Source organism: Micromys minutus (assembly GCF_963924665.1).
Source record: "Micromys minutus genome assembly, chromosome: 1".
NCBI lineage: Eukaryota > Metazoa > Chordata > Mammalia > Rodentia > Muridae > Micromys > Micromys minutus.
This window is the reverse complement of record NC_137969.1, coordinates 51,687,259-51,707,588: the sequence shown is the minus strand read 5'-3', so window position 1 is coordinate 51,707,588 and position 20,330 is coordinate 51,687,259. Positions and strand designations below refer to the sequence as shown.

Sequence of the window (20,330 nt, the reverse complement as noted above, 5' to 3'; positions counted from 1 at the left end):
ACATCAGTGAGAGTCGGTGTCCTCTCTGTGTCTCCAGATGCATGTGGGTCTTAGAAACAGACATGTGTGTGAGGGTCTGTCCTGAGAGCTGGTGATGATGTCAGTAGTACTATCAACGTTAAATACCCGCTAATAAAACATAACCCTGTGGAGAGACGCACAGCAGGCACCTGAATCCATGGGGACAGGGAGACCACAGGGTGAGCATGAGGGGAGTGGTGGCCTTTGATCAGGTACCGAAGTCCTCAGAGCAACCCAAATTCTACCTTGTATGGAACAGTTAATACATTTTGCAGTTTTGCCTGTGCCCTTCAAGCTTTTGTGCCAAAACCACCAGGAAAAGTTAGAATGTGTGGAATTCTTGGTACAAATAAAAACTGATGATAAAACTTGACTTTTTACAAATCAGGATACCACTATCAAATGGTTTTAATTACTGAGCCTGTAGAGAGACAAACCTGAGCAGAGACTGATGACAGCCAGCACGGAGAACCGAGCAAGCTTTATAGTTTTCTATTGTGAGCAAGCAGACCTTGTAACCAAGCCAATTTGACTCATTTGGAATTACATGTATGTATATATTCTGTTGTGCAGAAGTTAGATGTAAAAGTGTTCTACAGTTAATGAAAATTCCTGAATTTATATTTTTTTTTTTATAGTCTGAGCAGTTTGTTTTTTTCATCTCAATAGTTTTCAAGTCCTTTAGAATCAGTAGACATGTTTTTCTGATGCTTTGTAGAATGACTCCTGTGTGTGACTTCCCACATTTGGGCCTTGCGTTGTATGCACTGGCAAACTATTGTATATTAGGAAGTTACATAGTCAGCTTGAGTCTCTGAAAGATTATGTTGATATTGTATGAAATAGGTTTTTAAACATTCATCTGAGGGATGCTGTGTCTTGAATAGGTGTCAAAAGAGGTGACTGGTTTAGTTAAAGCTGAAGGTTGTGTTGCTAGACTGGATTAGGACTAGAAGGAGAAAAGAGAGAGTCGTTGAGTTTGTCTCCTGAGTTCTGGGCTGAACAGCTGGAGTGAAGGTGTCGGTGTGACAGGAAATGGGAAAAGGAAAAGGTGTGTTCGTAGGGGTAAGGATGGAATGGCCGCTGCAGTCTGTCTCAGCCAACTGTTGAGGTACCTGTTAGGTTAGCAATAAATATTTGGTATTCAGGTGCTCATGGGAAGAGGTCAGTAGAAATGATGGCTGAGGCGCAGGCCCCCCTTGGACAGACATTCAAAGGGAAATATCATATAGTCACTGCTTATTCCCAGGAAAGCTTTAGGGAAAAATATGCCTCAGCTTACTGGACAAATATTTGCTCAGTGCTGTGCTTCACTGTATCAGCACAAGTGCCCGTTGCCATGGAGAATGGATGGTCAGACATGCTGTCAGGAAAAACAAAGAGAGCAACACAGCATAGTACTGTTTCCACTACTGCGACCAAAGAAGGGTTCACTGTTGGGTTCCGTAGACTAGATACCTTCAGGATGAAAGAACCAGATATTCCAGGAAAGAGCATCACAATGAAATAGCAGCAAATACAAAACTTGGAGACAGAGAACTCTTTGGCAGGCTTGAGGAACTGCAAAGGGGTCATGTGACTGAAGCAGAGAAGGCCAAGGGGAGATGGGAGAAAATGGGGTCAGCAGTAAGGGCTAATTATCAGTGCCAGTGGTTCCAGCCTACTGAGGATGTATTGCTTATCTATTGCTGTATAGTAACTCCACCTCCAAGTTTAGAAGCTAATATGAGAAATAATGTCACAGGTTTTTGTGGGGGAGGAGGCTGAGGTAGAAATGGGGTGGGGTAGGGGATTAATGAGCATCCTATTAGGTGGTTCTAGTTCAAGGTCTCTGTCATGAGTTGCAGTCATCTGGGGACTAGGACCAAGACCAGATCTGTTCATTACATGGATGTGACCCAGTCTGTTGCTCTAAAACCTCTCCACAGACTATTTGTGTGTCCTTAAAACATGGAGTTTTAAAAAGAGACACCAAGGAGGAATCTATACTAACTTCTGCCTCTCCTTTGACATCACAAATCTTTACTTTTGCTACTTTGGTTTGAATTCTACTAATTTTGTCTTTGTTTTTGTTTTTCAAGACAGAGTTTCTCTGTGTAGCCAGGCTGTCCTAGAACTCACACTGTAGACCAGGCTGGCCTCAAACTCAGAAACCCACCTGCTTCTGCCTTCTAAATTCTGGGATTAGATGTGTGTGCAACCACTGCCTGATGAATTCTAATAATTTTATTTCATTTATTTTACTTATTTTTGGCCATTTTCATAACCCACTGAAGAGGCAGGTTAAATGATCTCTTTAGAGGGAGAAGGCTAGCCCCACATTTCAGGATCTATACAGATGTAGGAGGAATATTTTGTTTATTTATAAAACTGCCTAATTTAAGAATGGGTAAAATGTTAATTCTTGCATTTGCTTTTTTTAGAAACATTGAAGCTTTGAGCATTAGTTGGAATGAGTTTAAGCAGTAGAGCTTGAATTGGAAAGACACATCTGAGGATAAAGACTAATGCATAATGGAATAATTGAGACCTTTTAGGGGCACGTGATTCATTATTGTAATGTGTAAGACTGAAAATATGTTTCTGGCATATTGAAAAATTTTACTTGATGTGAAGAGGAATGTGATTGCTTTAAAAAAAAACATAATTAATATCAAAATTCTGTTTCAGGAGCCAAATTTAGAAAGTATGTGGGCCACTCTGCACATGTCACAAACGTCCGTTGGTCCCACGATTTCCAGTGGGTGTTAAGCACAGGAGGAGCTGATCACTCCGTTTTTCAGTGGAGATTTATTCCAGAAGCAGTCAGCAATGGCGTGTTGGAAACCACACCCCAGGGTAACAACAGTCAGAACTTTTCAATGTCTCCATTTTTCAGAAATCATTTCAAAGAATAATCCTAGTATCTGTTCTGGAGTTAAAGAGATAAGGTAGTTTTTAAAAATCCATTTATGTAATTTTTAATGTAAAGGAACTGTTCTGAGGGGCTCAGTAGGTATGAGCACTTGCTCTTGCAGAAGACCAGATTTCAGTTCCCAGCACACACAGTGACTTAAGAACATTCCTGTCTCCAGCTTTAGAGAATCTGACGCCCTCTTCTGACCTCTGAGAGCACCAGGCATGCATGCCGTATACAAATATACACGCAGATAAAACACTCATACACATAAAATATAAAAAACAAAACGAAAAAAAAAAAAACTTTGGAGATTAGCTTAGGTTGGTTAAGGAATGTTCATTGAAGTTAAACAAAGCTTGGGCTATCAACTGAAGGCCCACACAGGAAAAGTAGCCTTTGTGGATAAGGTGAAAGCACACACATTAGCCCTCAGGGAGACTAGGCAGTGGGCCTGCTCAGGGTGTGAGGTGACAGGGAACCTCAGGGCACAAGATAAGGGAATTACACACAGCCTACCACATGAAGCCAGGCTCTTCGCTTCCATGGTGATAGTTTTTTAATCTCCATTGAGCTATCCATGGGGATAAGCAGAGGGAAATTTACAATGATATGAGTCAATGTGCTCACTCATGATTCTGTAGGGACTTGACCATGACAAGTGTTTGGTGGGATGTTTAAAAATAAACACTATCTTGATGGTAGTAAATGCTTGGAGTTTTCTTTAGCCCTACCTTTGTCTTTGGTAAACCCTATACTTTCTGATTTTAAAAAGTAAGATTTAAAATCTAGAAATCCTTCTATCCATTTTTTTTTTAATGGAAAGAAAAGAAAAGGAAGCCAGGTATGGTGACATATGTCTGCAGTGCCAGCACTTGAGAAGTTGAGCTAGCCTTGGGAATTCAAGGTCATTCCTGGGACTTCAAGGTCATCCCTAGGGCTAGGCTCTGGATGTCAACATTATTTCTGGGGCTAGGCTCCAGAGGTCAAGGTTATTCCTGGGACTGGGGGCTGGGCTCTGGAGGTCAAGGTTATTCCTGGGGCTAGCTTCTGGAAGTCAACATTTTCCTAGATACATATCAGGTTCCAGGCCTTAATTAAATAAAAACCACGACAGAGGCTTTTTACTTTACTTTGCTGGGGCTTAAGAAGCTACTTGAAGTGCCTTTGTGATCTTTAACATCTCAGCATTTTGTGTTCTAATGGGTTCTGTCTTTGCAGCAGGTGCTGCTGACTCCTACAGTGAAGAATCTGACTCAGATTTCTCTGACGTTCCAGAACTGGACTCTGATATTGAGCAAGAGACTCAAATCAATTACGATCGCCAGGTCAGTACAGATAGTAAAAGCCTGGACCCCATTTGGTTTTAACACTGCCCTGAAAACAGATAGAGCAGAACAGAACAAAAATGCAGCAAAAATAAGAAAAGTGTCTTTATCCTGCTTTTGGACGTAGGTTAACAATTACATTCATCATACCATTAAGTATTTACACGAAGGGCTGGAGAGCTGGCTCGGTGGGTAAGAGCACTGGCTGCTCTTCCACAGGACCTGGGTTTAACTCCCTGCACTCTCATAGTGGCTCACAACCATCTCTAACTCCAGTTCCAGGTAATCCAGTATCTTCTCCTGCCTCGAGCAGGTGCCAGTCATACATGGAGTGCACACATTAAATTAACTTTTATCTAGGTAGTGGTGGTACAATCCTATGACTCCAGAGGCAGAAGCAGGCAGATCTCTGTGAATTTGAGACTTGTTTGATCTATTCCTGCACAGACATCATGACCAAGAAGCAAGTTGGGGAGCAAAGGGTTTATTCAGCTTACACTTCCACATTGCTGTTCATCACCAAAGGAAGTCAGGACTGGAACTCAAGCAGGTCAGGAAGCAGGAGCTGATGCAGAGGTCATGGAGGGATGTCACTTAGTAGCGTGCTCAGCCTGCTTTCTTATAGAACCCTGGTCTACCAGCCCAGAGATGGCACCACCCACAATGGTCTGGGCCCTCCCCCCTTGATCACTAGTTGAGAAAATGCCTTACAGCTGGGATCTCATGGAGGCATTTCCTCAACTGAGGCTCCTTCTCTGTGATAACTCCAGCTTGTGTCAAGTTGACACAAAACCAACCAGTACAGAAAGGAAGGAAGATAAGAAGGAAGGAAGGAAGGAAGGAAGGAAGGAAGGAAGGAAGGAAGGAAGGAAGGAAGGAAGGAGACAAAAAGAAAAAAAGCAACAAACAAAAAAATAATTTTTTAATTAAGTGGAAGATAGTTGAAACTTTTTGAGAGAAATTCTGAACATTTGAGCCATTTGATTCAGATGAAGCTGTATTGGATGTATTCTTACATAATTATTATTTTGCAAAGAAAAATACATGTAAAGTACAAGTTTTTCTCATTTCCTTAGCAAATCATAACTGTATTTTTAGGATGGGTACCCTCAGAGAATGGCTGTCTGCATGAGAGCTGCTATTTTCATTTCTTGCTCAACTTAGCCATTATCTGTTTATTGAGAGAAACCCAATTACAATGCTTTCAGTAAAAACCTGTTTCTAGTATAAAAATTGATTAACTGAATTCAGTTTCCCTCCCACAAAAATCGATATCATTTTAGCAGAAATCAGAGACTGTTAAAGCAATGCTTCAAAGGAATCTCGACAAAGCCATTTCATGATGGTAACTGCCAGGGTTTGGTTCCTCTCCTCTTGGTATAGGTACAGTATTTGTATTCTATAAAAAGTAGAAGTATTTGTACAAGTAGCATGTGTTTATAGGTTTATGGGTAAAACATGAATCTAGAGTGAATAAGATAACAAGTCCCAGACACATAACTGTCAGTGTTGCCTAGGGAGATGTACCAGATAGGCCTATGGCTGCTACCACACACCAAATGTCTTTTCTCACTAGAGTCATTCCTTCCTAATTCCATGTTGGAAAAATCTGATTAGTATAAAGGCAGCGTGTCTGACAGTTCAGATCAACCTCATAATTAGATCACTTTGACTGTGAACTGATAAATGTATTATGCAGTATAAAGCACAAAAAAATTTGGAAGGAAACTGTAACAGTGAGAATATTACACAAACACTACTCTCTGGGAGGAAATGCCACTTTGTTTTGCTGGAGGGATTTTATTTAACATTTCTAGGAAATGGTGGTACAGCATGGCAGGTGAAGCCCATGCCTCAGGCTGGCTTATTATCTGTGAGTTTTTTTTTCAGTGTTTCCACATATATTGCTTAACAGTCTTCCAAGTTATTCCTGAGGAGAGACCTTTATTCTGTTCTACAGATGGGAAATTGAGGCCCACAGTGCTATAACATATGATCAGATAAGCAGTAGAAATGTCCTAGAATTCAGTGCTCTGAGATAGTTGATGCCTGATAAAAAGAATCATGCATTCAGATGAATAATTGTCTTTAGATTGAGAAGAGTACTTCATTACATCTAAGACAAATGAAATAATCTTCTGACTTCCTTTTTGATGACTTAGGCCGTGTCCTAAAAGGAAATTTTATTATAGCTACATTTTCTCATTTTCAATAATATACTTGATCAAATTGTTGTGGGAATTTTTCTGTACTAAGCAATCTCACACCAGTGTGGGTAGAAGAAAGACGTCATTAGTGGATTGAAGCCAGGACAGCGTTGATGCCTGGTCCAGTTTATATTCTCATTTATGTCCTAAAGCCACACAGTGGGGCAGGCAAACAATCAAGATTTAACAGAAGCAAACTCAGCAGTCAGCATGCTCTAAGGGCAATGGCCTATGGTCTCATCTGTTCCTCCTGATCATTCTGTTCCAGGAAGCAAGTGAAGTCAGGCTTGGCAAATTCCTAATACCGGCAGTGCTTACATAATCAATAAGTCAACATCTAATAATTGGTCTTTTCTATCTTATCCCTTTTTTGTGGGTGCAGCAGAACTTTATTGATGGTAGTCAAAAGGGTAGGGAGGGCTCCCTAGGCTCCTCCTATTATTATGGGGGTCTGGGATGAAAATTGTGAGGGAGATGCTCATTGTTGGGGGCCAAGTTGGGATGGGATTCTTCAGCAAATGAGGGCCTCTCTCTCTCTCTCTCTCTCTCTTTTTTTTTTTTTTTTTTTTTTTTTTTTTAGTATGGAATAGAGTTTATTCAGGTCATGGGAGAGTTAAGAGGGTGGTAGAGGCAGAGAGAGAGAGAGAAGTAGAGGAGTAGAGGCCGGCCATGAGCACATGGGACAGAGGGGGGAAGGGAAAGGGGAGAGCAAGGCTGCAAGAGCACAAGGGCAAGAGAGGCCAAGAGAGAGAGGAGGGGTCAAGCAGCTCTTTTATAGTGTCAGGTCACTGGGGCTGAGCATACCTGGCCACTGCTGGGTAATTGAGAGGTGGGGTATACCTGGCTGTTGCTAAGTAACTGAGGGGTAGGGTTTACAGAATCCCAACATTCCCCCATTTTTGTTTAATTAAAAAAGAAAAATTAGAGGCGATGGTGGACCAGGAATAGGGTCGTTGTGATCTCTTAACTGCTTCATGCTTGTTTGGGGCGATGTTTTTAGAGAGTCCAGAAAAGTGGGGGTAGGGATGTTTGTCTAGTCTTAAGAGTTGGCTGTTTCCTTGTTGTCCAGGGTCTGTGGAACCATCTGAGGATAGGTCAGAAGTAACAGGTCCAGTGGAAGCATCTGTGTCTGTGAGAGAAGGCTGAAGCATCTGTAGGTTGCTTCTCTGGAGCTGTTCTAGATGTAATAAACACCTGGACTTGACAAGATGCTGGAACACACACATATATATATATACATTATAGGTAGAGATTAAGTACATTTGGTTTGGAAGAAAGATTTTTCAGGAGAAGTCCTAATGCTGCCATTCCTCCCTTTTTCTTATTATAAAAAGGAGAAAAAAAGGAGGGGGAGGCCTATGGTGAAAGGGGAATAGGGGTGTCGAGTCTCATTGGCTACTTCCTGCTGTCTTGGGGCGTCGTAAGGGGGTGCAGCTGGCTTTCACTATCGGGATTCACCTGGCAGATGTTCACATCAGGCTCTTCTATGGACAGTGGCTGGTAATCCTGTAACAGAAACTAATTAATAGTTTGATTAGAAATTTTTTGTCTGTCGTTGAAGTAAACAGAAGATTGATAAGGTTCAGAGCAAATTACTATAATGTGTCCCGGATATTTTAAAACAACTTGCCATGCCATGAAGAAGAGGGATAGGGGAAAGGTGTGGAGTCATGGCAACGTCAGAGTCAGGGCAGCTGAATGTTGATAGTACTTACAGGGGGGACTCTGGCTGGTTTTTTACAGTAGAGCTTACCTACAACTTCTGTCTCCCACCTGGGATCTCATGGATCTTGTATGTGGAAAAAGCTGTAGGTGTCTCAAGAATCACCTTAAAAAGGTCCTGGTAGGGTCTAGTAATTGGATGACAACAGAAGAGTGTTTAGTAACAGACTCGGGGGTCTACCTGAGAAGCTGGTAAAGGAAACATGTTTGTGTTAGTAGGTTGTTGACTGGATAGAAGAAGCAGAGGGGTTGCTAGCGAGCTTGGGTTCAGGCAAATGGGGGGGGGGGAGCAAAGGAAATAGACGCTCCCAACTTAGCTAGATCTCTTCTCCAATAAAGGGACAGGACATGTTGGCACTAAACTACCAAAAGGAATGACTGGGAGGTACACTCCTAAAAATGTAAGTAAGTGTTGGAATCTGGTGAGGAAGGTAAGGTGTCTTCTTACCGGACAATAGGAAAATGAGAGGGAGAAGTAGGTCCCCAAAACTCGATCAGAACCGAGTAAGTGGCCCCAGTGTCCAAGAGGAAGGAGATGGGCCGCCCACATACCATGATAGCTACCCGTGGCTCCCTGTTCGTGATGGCAGTGGTCAGGTCAAGGGAGCCTGGGCCTCTTCAGTTGTCCATAGCCAAGCCTAGAAGGCTGGAGGGTTATTTGGGCGTGATGTCCCTCTGTCTTGCATGACACAGGGCAATCGACAGCCCAATGTTCCTCTGGATCATACTTAGGACATAGCCTCTTGGCTTGTGAGGGCTGGAGCAAGCTTTCACCCAATGACCTATTGACCACATCTGTAGCAGGGGCCTGGTGGTGTAGCTGTGGCTGGGGCTGGTCGGGAAGCCTTTGCCAGCATATGGTATTTGTTTGTGAGCCTTTTTACCTTTCCCATGGTACACTTTAAAGGCCAGCACCAAGACTTCTGCCTGTGGAGTTAGGGTTCCCCTCTCAAGCTTTTAAGCTAGTCTCTTATGTCGGGGTAGCTCTGGGGAAAGAAATAGGTCATTAGAAGTTGTTTACCTTCCGGGTTTTCAGGGTCTAAGTTAGTGTCTATCTGTTTGATGGATCTCGTCTGCATGCATTTTTTTTCTGCTCCTAAACTCGCAGGCTTTCCTCAGGAAGTAAATTATTAGTGAGTCTCATAGTAAAGCATAGAACATCAGACTATAAGATTGCGGCACAGGAGAGGACAGAAAGGGAGGAAAGGGGCACCGGCAGTGGTGCTTGAGGCCAGGTGGCGTGTCCACGTCCACATGTGAGTCTGGCTGTGGAGGGGAGTTTTGAAAAGCTTAGAGTAGCATGAGTACAAGCTGAGGTAGAGGTTTGGATTTTGCGGCGATGGCTCGTTGGCTGGATCGAGAGCTGTGGTGTCATCTGCCTTATTGCCTCATTGCTAAAAGGCGGTGGGTGGGGTTATAAGAACACAGAGAAGGATTAGAGTGGAGATAGATAAATGCCTGTACATAGGGAACCTCTTTCCATTTACCAGATATTTGGCAGTATGAGTGAAGGTCTCATAAAATTAATGAGTCTAGGGTGCCATTTTTTGGCCATTTTGAGTCATTATCTAGCGGATACTGAGTCCAAACATTGTTGTAGAGGTGTATCAATTTAGATGTCTTTAGCTGAGGTGTCAGTGTTAGAGATTTGGAATTTTCCAGGAGATATCCTAGTGGGGAGCCTGGTGACCCATTTTGAGACATTGAGTTGTCCATTGGGAAGGTACAGGGAGGGGGCTACGGAGCCATCCAATCCAGCGTCCCAGTGGATGAAACTCGGTAGAAAAGTTTCGCCTATGCGCAGGGGTCGCGAGTCGTCACTCGGACTCCTGGTGACTTCGCCAGATCCCGGATCTGGCAGAGAGTGGAGGGCCTCTCTCTTGCTCTCAGTGTCCTTGCTGGGGGGTAAATGGTTCAGGGTTTCATACTCCTTAGAGGCCGTGTAGACCATGAGGTCCACCACCCTGTTGCTGTAGCCGTATTCATTGTCATACCAGGAAATGAGCTTCACAAAGTTGTCATTGAGAGTAATGCCAGCTCAGGCATCAAAGGTGGAAGAGTGGGAGTTGCTGTTGAAGTCGCAGGAGATACCCTGGTCCTCAGTGGAGCCCAGGATGCCCTTTAGTGGGCCCTCAGCTGCCTGCTTCACTACCTTTTTGATGTCATCATACTTGGCAGGCTTCTCCAGGCAGCATGTCAGATCCACAACAGATACATTGGGGGTAGGAACATGGAAGGCCATGCCAGTGAGATTCCCATTCAGCTCTGGGATGACCTTACCCACAGTCTTAGCAGCACCAGTGGATGCAGGGATGATGTTCTGGGCTGCCCCACGACCATCACGCCACAGCTTTCCAGAGGGGCTATCCACAGTCTTCTGAGTGGTGGTGATGGCATGAACTGTGGTCATGAACCCTTCCATGATGCCAAAGTTGTCATGGATGACCTTAGTCGGGAGGGCTAAGCAGTTGGTGGTGCAGAATGCATTGCTGACAATCTTGAGGGAGTTGTCATATTTCTTATGGTTCACAGCCATCACAAACATGGAGGCATCGGCAGAAGGGGTAGAGATGATGACCCTTTTGGCCCCACTCTTCAAGTGGGCCCCAGCCTTCTCCATGGTGGTGAAGACGCCAATAGACTTCACAACATATTCAGCACCAGCATTAGCCTATTTGATATTAGTGGAATCTTGCTCCTAGAAGATGGTGATGGGCTTCCCATTGATGATAAGCTTTCCATTCTCAGCCTTGACCGTGCCATTGAATTTACCATGGGTAGAGTCATACTGGAACATGTAGATCATGTAGTTGAGGCCAGTGAAGGGGTCGTTGATGACAACAATCTTCACTTTGCCAGATCCAGAGCAGAAGGCAGCCCTGGTAACCAGGCAACCCTGGTTCATACTGCCCTTCACCATCTTGTCTAAGGGATGAGGCTGGCACTGCACAAGAAGATGCAGCTGTCTCTGGAACAGGGAGGATCAGAGAGCCTTTCTATCTTATTCTACTTCAAGATAAAAATTTTCGTTCCTGAAGATGAGGAATTACTGATAAATTGGTGTTTTTACATGTTAAAGTATTGTTTTGACAATCAAACACAAGAAAGGTAAATAACAGATTTGTTTGTATACATTTAAACTATAAACAATACTCTTTTAACAGCAGTCCTTGGATATTAGTTGAACCTGTAAAGTATTTCAGATTCAGATCTGCAAAATTTGTAAAGCCAAAAAAGAAAGGAAACTACAAAAAAAAAAGTTGTAGAGAGAAAATGACTGAGAAAGTCCCCACATTATAAACATCTGAATCTTCAAAGATGTCTTGCCTTATAGACTTAAATATATTTAATCAATAATTTGTTTTCTTTCTTATTTACTAAAACATCACCTTCATTTATTTTCTGGATATAATTACTAAAGGAAGCAATATCAATCAAGGGGAAGAGGAAATTAATTTACATCTCAGATATTTGAAAGATTTCATGTTAGTTTTGCTCTATTAGGGAAAGTAATATTGGTCCTACATTACACAAAACCCACATTGTCGTAAAGTAATACCAAGACGCTGTTTAGAATCCTGAGGAGGGGGTATTGGCTAAATGTTTTTACTGTGATTATAGGTTTACAAAGAAGATCTACCTCAGCTAAAGCAACAAAGTAAAGAGAAAAACCATGCAGTGCCATTCCTGAAGAGGGAGAAGGCTCCTGAGGACAGTCTGAAACTGCAGTTCATACATGGGTAGGTAGCCTGCCGTGGGGACCCTGAGTTTCTTCCTCTGTTCCTGCCAAGCTTGTCATTGATCTTATTACCAGGCCAAAAGGATCCTTCTTTTAAATGCTCCCCTTTCCAGGTTGTACCCACCCCCACTGTGAGGTCTCAGCTGGTTCTGTCCAGCTTTCCTGGGCAGCACATACTTGACATGGCTCGGTGCTACTCAGGGCTTTGCCACCACCACGTGCACATAATCTGCTGTTCCAACCCTGTGCTGTGTTTTCCTAGATTCCCCCAAAACCCAGGATTTCTTCAGATACTTTCTTTTCTGTCATGTACACAAGACACCTGGGTGTTTTCAGTGTCAGCTTAAATGTCTGTGAAGAATAAAAATGTATCTGTTACAGTATAAATACCTGTCATTTTAATGTAGCCAATAGAACCCAAATGCTACGCTTCATTTTTACTATTGTCAACTTTGAAAACACAAGGATAACTAGTTTTTAATGATGCTACTTTCCACCATTCATGTTTTATGTAAACTTCTATATCCATTATAGTTATCCTATAAATTGTACTCAATATACCTTGTGAAAGTCTTCAGGTACTGTGTCATACCATCTATAAGAAAATGAAGTCTAGGCATGGAAACCAGTGCTCAGTAGGGCACATATGTGCTCACAGTACACATGTGCAAATGTATACATTTACATGTACACACATATGCTAAGAAAAATGTCAAAAGAAAATAATCTAAGACAATATAACCTGTCTCAAATGAGATGTTTTCAGCATGTAAAATAAGCTTTTGTTTCAAAGATGTGGCAGAGAAAAGCAGACTACCTTATCGAAATGCTTGTTGTACATGTCACTATGGTGATTTAAACACAATGAGTTGAAAGTTCTCAAAACAGGTTCTTGGGTTTGTTTTTTTTTTTTTTTTTTTTTTTTTTTCAGACAAAGACTTACTCTGTAGCCCAGGCTAGCCTCACACTTGTAGAATTCTCCTGCCTCGCTTTTCCCCCATGCTATGCAATTTGGGTATTTGGCTCACATATTTCTTTTGGACAGTACTATTGTTAATTTTTTTTAATTCATTTACTACTGAAAAACTGAGCAAATCAAATACTGATACTACATATTAATGTATTTGACTGTTAAGAACAGAACTTTATTTGGACAGTATTTTAATAGGATGATGTATATGTATGTAGATCAGAGAGCAACGTCAGCTGTCTTCCCCAGCCACTTTCAGCCTTCCTAAAGCTGCAACTCTTTAATACAGTTCTTCAAGTTGCAGTGACTCCAGCCATACATTATTTCATTGTCACTCATAACTGTAATCTTGCTACCATTAGGAATCATAATGTGGATATTTTTGAAGACAGTGGTTTGCCAAGATGGTTGCCACCCACAGGTTGAGAACTGCTGTACCACATTATTTTTTGAAGCAGAGTCTCTAATTGAACCTAAAATTTACTCCATGGCTGGGCTGGCTGGCAGTGTCTGTGGCCCATGGCTGGGGTTCAAGCAGCGAACACTGACCCCAGCACATAGCTTCTTACATGGGTGCTGGGAAAGCCAACTCAGGAACTCATGCTTAAACAGCAAACATTGACTAATTAAGCCGTCTTCCCAGCCCATAAGGTTTTTCAGTTCAGATATATGTATATATGTTGTTCATGGATAAAATGTGGCAGAATTTCGCACTGAGTTTAGTCCCACTTTTCAGTGATTTTTAAAAGATGAAGGCATTAAATTGATTCTCACAAATAAATGGGTAAGAACAAAATACAAATGTTTTCCAGTTCTCTAAGCTTTCCCTGATATAAGCTAAAAAGAACATTTTGATTTTTATATCATAAAAATAATAATTCATTGATATTATTCAGTACAGTGTCTGTTTAATTCTGCTGAACAAAGACTTAGCTCACGGTTTACAGAAGGACGCACTAACCAGTAGTGAAGACTTATGCACCAGAGGCTCACATTTCATCCTGCACTTACTCAGGAGGCAGAGGCAGGCAAGGCTCTGCAAATTTGAGGCCGGTCTCTGTAGTTATGTTCCAGAACATACAGAGCTACACAGTGAGAAGGGGGAAAGAGTTGTTCTCAAGAAAGAAAAAGCACAGTTACTCAGTTGTGTTTGAAATTATTTATTTTTGTGCCCCGAAGTTACCATGCCCCAAAGACTGGAAAATGGAGAACAAGGGTCGGGGCCTCACTCCCAGCATGTCACAGGGATTGGATTGTTGATTTGTTTGCTTGGTTTGAAACAGTCTCATGTAGCTCAGGCTGGCCTGAATCTTGCTACATAGCTGAGGATGACCCTCTAATTTTTCTACCTCTTCCTCCCTACTGCTAGGACTGAAGGTATGTGCATTGCTAACTCCTGAACAAGGGTTGATTTTAGCAAAGAACATAGATAGTAGTTGAAGGTCTGGAAATAGATTCTGTGATGATAATCAGTCTCTATGTGCCTTCACATCAGTACAGTTGCTTTGCCTCAGCAATACCTGCTCCATTCGTATGCTGTGCTTCAGTTACAGAGGCTATGACTGTAGAAACAACCTGTTCTACACACAAGCTGGAGAGGTGGTGTACCACATTGCTGCAGTTGCTGTAGTGTACAACAGGCAACAACACACCCAGAGGCTGTACCTGGGGCATGATGATGACATTCTCAGCCTGACCATCCATCCGCTGAAGGACTATGTGGCCACTGGACAGGTGTGTGTGTCTCTCCTAATGACCAGAACCTAACAAAAGAGAAAGGGTATCTAGTTTCTAATCCAGTTTACCTGGAATAGGAAAAATGTCTTTGGTAGGAACAAACAAAAGACATGAAGGTTCTGAGAACACTAAGGAGGCAGAGGCAGGACAGTGGCGTGATAGAATGACAGCAAACCATACACTTAAAGAGATGCCTTTAAAAGTTCCTTAACAGGGAGCCATGTGCAGGACAAGAATCTGCCAAAATTCAACTTGAGGCCACCATGAGCCTCTTAGAAGCTCTAACCCTGTTTCTTTATCTGGAAAACACTGGGTTAGACTGGGTTATTTCCAGGGGGTCTTCCTAGGTTACAAATAATGTATGTTGCTTCATTTCTGAGTTGGTTTGACCCTGAGAAGCCATGCTGTTCTCATCATTATGAATGCATGGTTAACAGTGTGGGACTTTGTTCCAGGCTGGGTGCCAGAGGTCCCATGAGGAGACCTCTGGTCAGGGATGGGAGTGGCTTCCACTGCCTCTGCTGCTGGGTCCGGCTAGGTGCTTAGATTCGGGCGAAGGGGGGAAGCCTAAGGCAGGGAAGGGGAAACAGGTTCCATTGCTTCCACCAGCAGGAGACTCCAGCACAGGGTGTAAGAGCCTTTGGGAGAGGAAATCTTCCCAAATGGTGGTGTTACAGCTCTTATGACAGAAGCTCTCAGATGACAGAATGATTCTTGCACGCTCTTACTTTCGGATAGACCCCATATATACAGTTTTGAGATGGTTCAGAGTCTGACAACAGGTGCTTCCTATTGGCTTGGCCTAAGGGCTTGGAAGTACCTTGTCTACATATTTGGGGGTGTGGTCCTGCTTCTCTCCTGAGTGTGGTCTCGTCCTTACCTGTGGAGGAGGGACTTGGGATGTGACATTACAGGGGGCTGTGGGCTGCGTGGAGGGGCCTGATTTCTCGGGAGACTAGGAAACTCCTGCCATCTCACCTTAGGTTCCCAGGGCTTCACTTATCTCAACTGAGAATCAGGATATTCTTCACAGCCTATTGCTCCATATAACAGTATTCATCCTGTTCTGTAGGTTGGAAGAGATGCTGCTGTTCATGTGTGGGACACTCAGACTCTAAAATGCCTGTCATTATTGAAAGGGCACCATCAGAGAGGAGTGTGTGCTCTGGATTTTTCAGGTAAGCTTTCACTAATATTGTAATATATGAGTCTGTGGCTGATAAAAAGCAAACAAACAGCCTTCTACTCATTTGAGTTCTGTTTGTTCCTCTTCTCCCAGTCCTACCCTTACAAATCCCTCCCACCATTACTCCTTCCCCTTCTCAGTGAAGGGGAAGCCCCCTTTTGGTACCATCTCACCCTGAGACATCTAGTTCCAGCAGGGCTAGGCACATCCTCTCTCTCACGGAGGCCCAACCAGGCTGTCTAGGTAGAGGGGAAGAGGATCCAAAGGCAGGGAATAGAGACGGAGACAGCCCCACTCCACTGGTTAGGAGGTCCACATGAAGACCAAGCTGCACATCTGCTACAAATGTGTAGGGAGCCTAGGCCCAGCCCCTGCAAGCATAGCAGAATATCATGAATGGTGTCAGGTTGGCTCTCTCACATGGGATAGGTTTCATTGCTTGGCTGTTTGCTCAGTCTCTGCTCTATCTTTATCCCTGTGTGTCTTGTGGGCAGCCCAGTTTTGAGGTTGAAGGTTTTGTGGGTGGGTTGATGTCCTCCTCCCTCCATTGGAAGTCCCCGTTTCCCAGATAACAACCACTAAAGAATCCTGGAAAACTGCATTTTGTCTTTGAAGTTAAGTACAGTGTTGGTCTGTAAGAGACTAGAGAGGGTTGTGGTTGGTGGCTTTAGAGAGCACCTGAGACCTATTCAGGGATTTTCACTGAGATCTGTTGTGAGTGGTTCAGCACCACAAATGGTTGCCTCCAGATGAATGGGGAAGTTGATTGATCCCTGTGGTCTCTATATGGGGAGCTTTTTGGGTAAATTCTATGGCTAGTACAATGCTGTAACAATGAAACTGCAGGCTGAGCCTCTGTTCTGCTTCAGTAAGAACTGAGGTGGTTTGGTGACATCCTACAAGAACTCAGGTCTCCTGGCTTTCAGTATGGGAGCGTCAGCTGGCAGGTCTCTTGGGAACACTCCCCACTTGGTTTTTAGTTCTGTCCCTGTTTTCACTGCTGAAGTGACAGGTGCAGCACCCTGTGTGCTTGCTTACTCCCTTCTCCCTGCACCCACCAGCAACTGCAGCTGCCCTCTCATCCTCCAGTTTAAATTTGGAGAGGCAAGTGGCACCAAGAAGCCACCAAATGGAACAGGTTCCCATGAGCAGAGAGCCTGGCTCTGAATGACAGATCAAACCGAAGTAGAAAAAGATAAAAGTGTCTTCTGCAAAGTAAGTGGCTCGGTTCACACAGGTATCCAGCTGCCCCTCTTTCGCCCGGTAACCAGGGTGCCGACATTATGTGAATGAGTAACCAGAGCCACTTAATAAGTCTTGACACAATGAGTTATGTGGTTGGTGGCCCCGGCTATGTGCCCCACAGTTACCTGTCTCAGCTCCTTGTGGGGGTCTCATGGGGACCAGCCAATAATATTTTGCATTTTATTAGAAAAACAAGCTGTTATGGACATATGAAGCAGGCCAGAGTGGATACAACATATAATATTACACAGCGGGGAAACAAATCGGTGCCTTCTGTCTGCTGCTCTGTACACGTTAGCAAGGAATGCACAGCTCTCTGTGTATTCCTCGTGTGTATGCCATGGCACATATGTGGAGGTCAGAGAACAATCTTCTTTCACTGTGGAAGTCCCAGGGTCGAACTTGGGTTGCAAGACTTGGTGGCAAGCTCCTTTACTCCCTGAGCCCTCTCGGTGACCCCCTGAGCAGCTACTTTGAATCTATTATCAGTCCTAGAGAGAAAGGGGACCATTTTTGTTTTGCAACAGGGCAATGAAATTGCTTCCACGTGGCAGAAAAAAACCAATTAGGAAAAGTTCAGCTTCTCAAACATTTTCTATCTTAAATGTCAGCTGCATAGTGTTTAAAGCTTCATGAACTGGTGCTGATTTCCAGAGCACATCTGAAACTGACTGGACTTCGCTGTCTGCTAAGGAAACCTGTGCGCTTTCAATCAGATCTGAATAGGAAGACTGACTTAATTGTCGGAATAAGTTTCTTTTCTTTTTCTAATTTGCCCTTTGCGGTTGACATTAACTGCCTTAGAACTATTTTTAGGCTGTGTCACAGCCATCCATAATTAATACACGCTGTGCCTAGAGAGACCGAAAAGGACTTAGACTGTAAGAATAGGAGAAAAGAACCAACCCACTAGGGTTGAAAACAATAGATTTTCAAAGGTAAGGTCAAGTCTCTACAGAGGAAATGGAAACTAGGGGAAAAGTTAAAGGCCGCAATTTTATTTCTTAAGAGTGTGTTTTACAGAAATAGCTTATAGTGCAGTCCTCAAGGAAAACTCCCATTCCAGAACAGCGTACACTTCTGTTGGGGCAGAGTGGTCACTTAGCTGTGAGAGTGGAGTGGGGGGCTCAGATAAACTCAAAACAAACCTCAGATTCCCCCCAAAATCTGTTTACATTCAGAGCTTCTTCAGAAGACAGGAATTTTAAAAACGGACACTTTAAATGTATGGATGCTCACGTGCCAAGGTCATATTGACATATCAAGACAGCATTCCTGACAGCCTAAGCTTCAGCATGAGTCGGTGCTTATTTGTGCTGTTTTCTAAGGCGCTGCTAGTGTTTGACTGCAGTCACAGACAGTACAGCTCCCTCTTTCTACTGGAACTACCCATGGTACATTCCATCTTTATCGTCCCCATCCTGCCTCATCAGACTACCAACATGCACCCAAACACAGCTCTGTATACGGTTACAAAACAGGATGTGCTTACTCTGGGTCTCAAAAGAATTTATGATCTGAAGGGAGAGGAGGAAAAAAAAAACACCAAAAAATAAAATTTCCAAATATTGGAGTTCATAAGCTCAGACCCCAAGAAATAAGAAAGAATGATGGCGTGGGTAGTGAACAGGAGGTGTCTGCTCCAAAATGCTGGACTGTGTTCAGTTTGAAGCTTGATGTCTTGTAAGAGTAAGGACATGAATTACCAGCGAATAGTGGTCAGCTAGTACCCGAATCCTTCAGCACGTTGTCAATGCCTTCAGGTAATATACTCACTTCACATCTTTAAACCTCGATGCGGGTGTCCCTGGGGGCTGAGGTGGGAAGATCCGAATTGCTAAGGCAGATTCTACTTTTTCTTACCCTGAGCCCTCCAGACAAGTGGGAATAGACTATCATTCCCATTTTCTTAGAGGCCATCTGCACAAATAAGGCCACGCAAAGTTTGGACACTGGTTGGCACTTGAATTTGGGTTGCCAAAGATTTAGCCTGTAAAAATGCAAGAGGCTCAAGTAGATTTGAAGTGTTGATAAGAATTTTTTGATGTAAGTTCCATGCAACATAAATGTAAATATGCAGAGCCTACACAGATACTGCATGAGACATATTAGACATTTTTCATTGCTTCTCTTAAATTACAGTTTCGTAAAGCTTCCTCTTTTTTTTTTTTTTTTTTTACCCTAGTTTGGGGTCTGTCCCTGGCCAGCCTTTGAAAGTAAAAGTTGATTCTGTGAATGGATGAGTCAACCCAAGGAAACAGTTCTCACATCCCTGTGCGTCTTTAGGTTAATGCTGGTTCTTTTGGAAGGAGAGCGGTCCTGACAAACTGATGCAGAAGGCACTGGATCTCCCATCTCCTAGCAACTGCACAGTGGTGGGAGAAAGGGCTGCTGCTCCGTGACACTCTGATTGGAGCTTTGCAAGGGGGCACAAAGGAAACACTTCCTGATTGTGCCTCCTCTTTCATCTTGAATGGGAAATGAGCATTAACTATATTCATTTCTGATTTAATTGTACATCAACTACATTTAGAACATAAAAAAGCAAATAATGTCAAAATTGTAGCAATCATTGGCAACTATAAATATTTAATAATAAAGTTATATTATAATAGCACTATTAATAATAATATATCACAATACATTACAATGTGCAAGAAAAATTAGCAGATCGTTTGGTCAGTATGGCTTTGCTTTTGTTTCTCAAAAGGGATTCGTGTGGAGAAAAATAGAACATTTAGGTTAACTTCAAATGTGGGACAACAAGAAATTTGGAAGAACAGATGTATGTATGTGTCCATGCACATGTGTGTACAAGCATGTGATTTTTGTATGTGTCATTCTGGGGGCTCAAACACAGGGCCATGTACCTGTCAGGCAAACTCTTTACTAATGAGCCACTTTCTCAGCTTAAAATTTCTTCCTGCATATGTTCTAAATGCCTGTAATGAGCACATTTCATTTGAATTGGAAAACTAGGAAACCAAACCGTTTCAGTTGTGACCTCATCCTTTAAAAGAGCATCTAAGCTACACTTTGTTTCTGTCATGATGTAACTTGAGAGTTAAACCAAGGTTCGGCTTTTTAGGATTTTTAGAGTTGAAAATAGCCAGAGTCTCACGTTCTCACACACACATTTCAGAGTCACACAACTAAATTTACTCCCTTCCAGTAAATTTCCTAAGATTTGTCTGTCACAGAATAAACAAGGCTCTGGTTGCTTCTTTGAGAGGCCCCATTAACTGTTTTCCTTTGGACGTCTGGTAGGTGGCTGACCTC

The 20,330-nt window shown here is 43.0% G+C and overlaps 1 protein-coding gene across 1 annotated transcript in view; it reads left to right on the top strand.

Annotated features, from left to right (window-relative positions):
* Positions 1-20,330, top strand: part of EML6 (EMAP like 6) — a gene marked incomplete at its 5' end in the record, with an annotated part of 256,971 nt that overhangs the window by 168,269 nt on the left and 68,372 nt on the right. Inside the window, 5 exons of the mRNA XM_080936006.1 lie at positions 2,692-2,859; positions 4,139-4,245; positions 11,796-11,914; positions 14,431-14,617; positions 15,693-15,798. Of these exons, the coding sequence (XP_080792132.1) occupies positions 2,692-2,859; positions 4,139-4,245; positions 11,796-11,914; positions 14,431-14,617; positions 15,693-15,798 (687 nt within the window). The remainder of the gene's footprint in view (positions 1-2,691; positions 2,860-4,138; positions 4,246-11,795; positions 11,915-14,430; positions 14,618-15,692; positions 15,799-20,330) is intronic.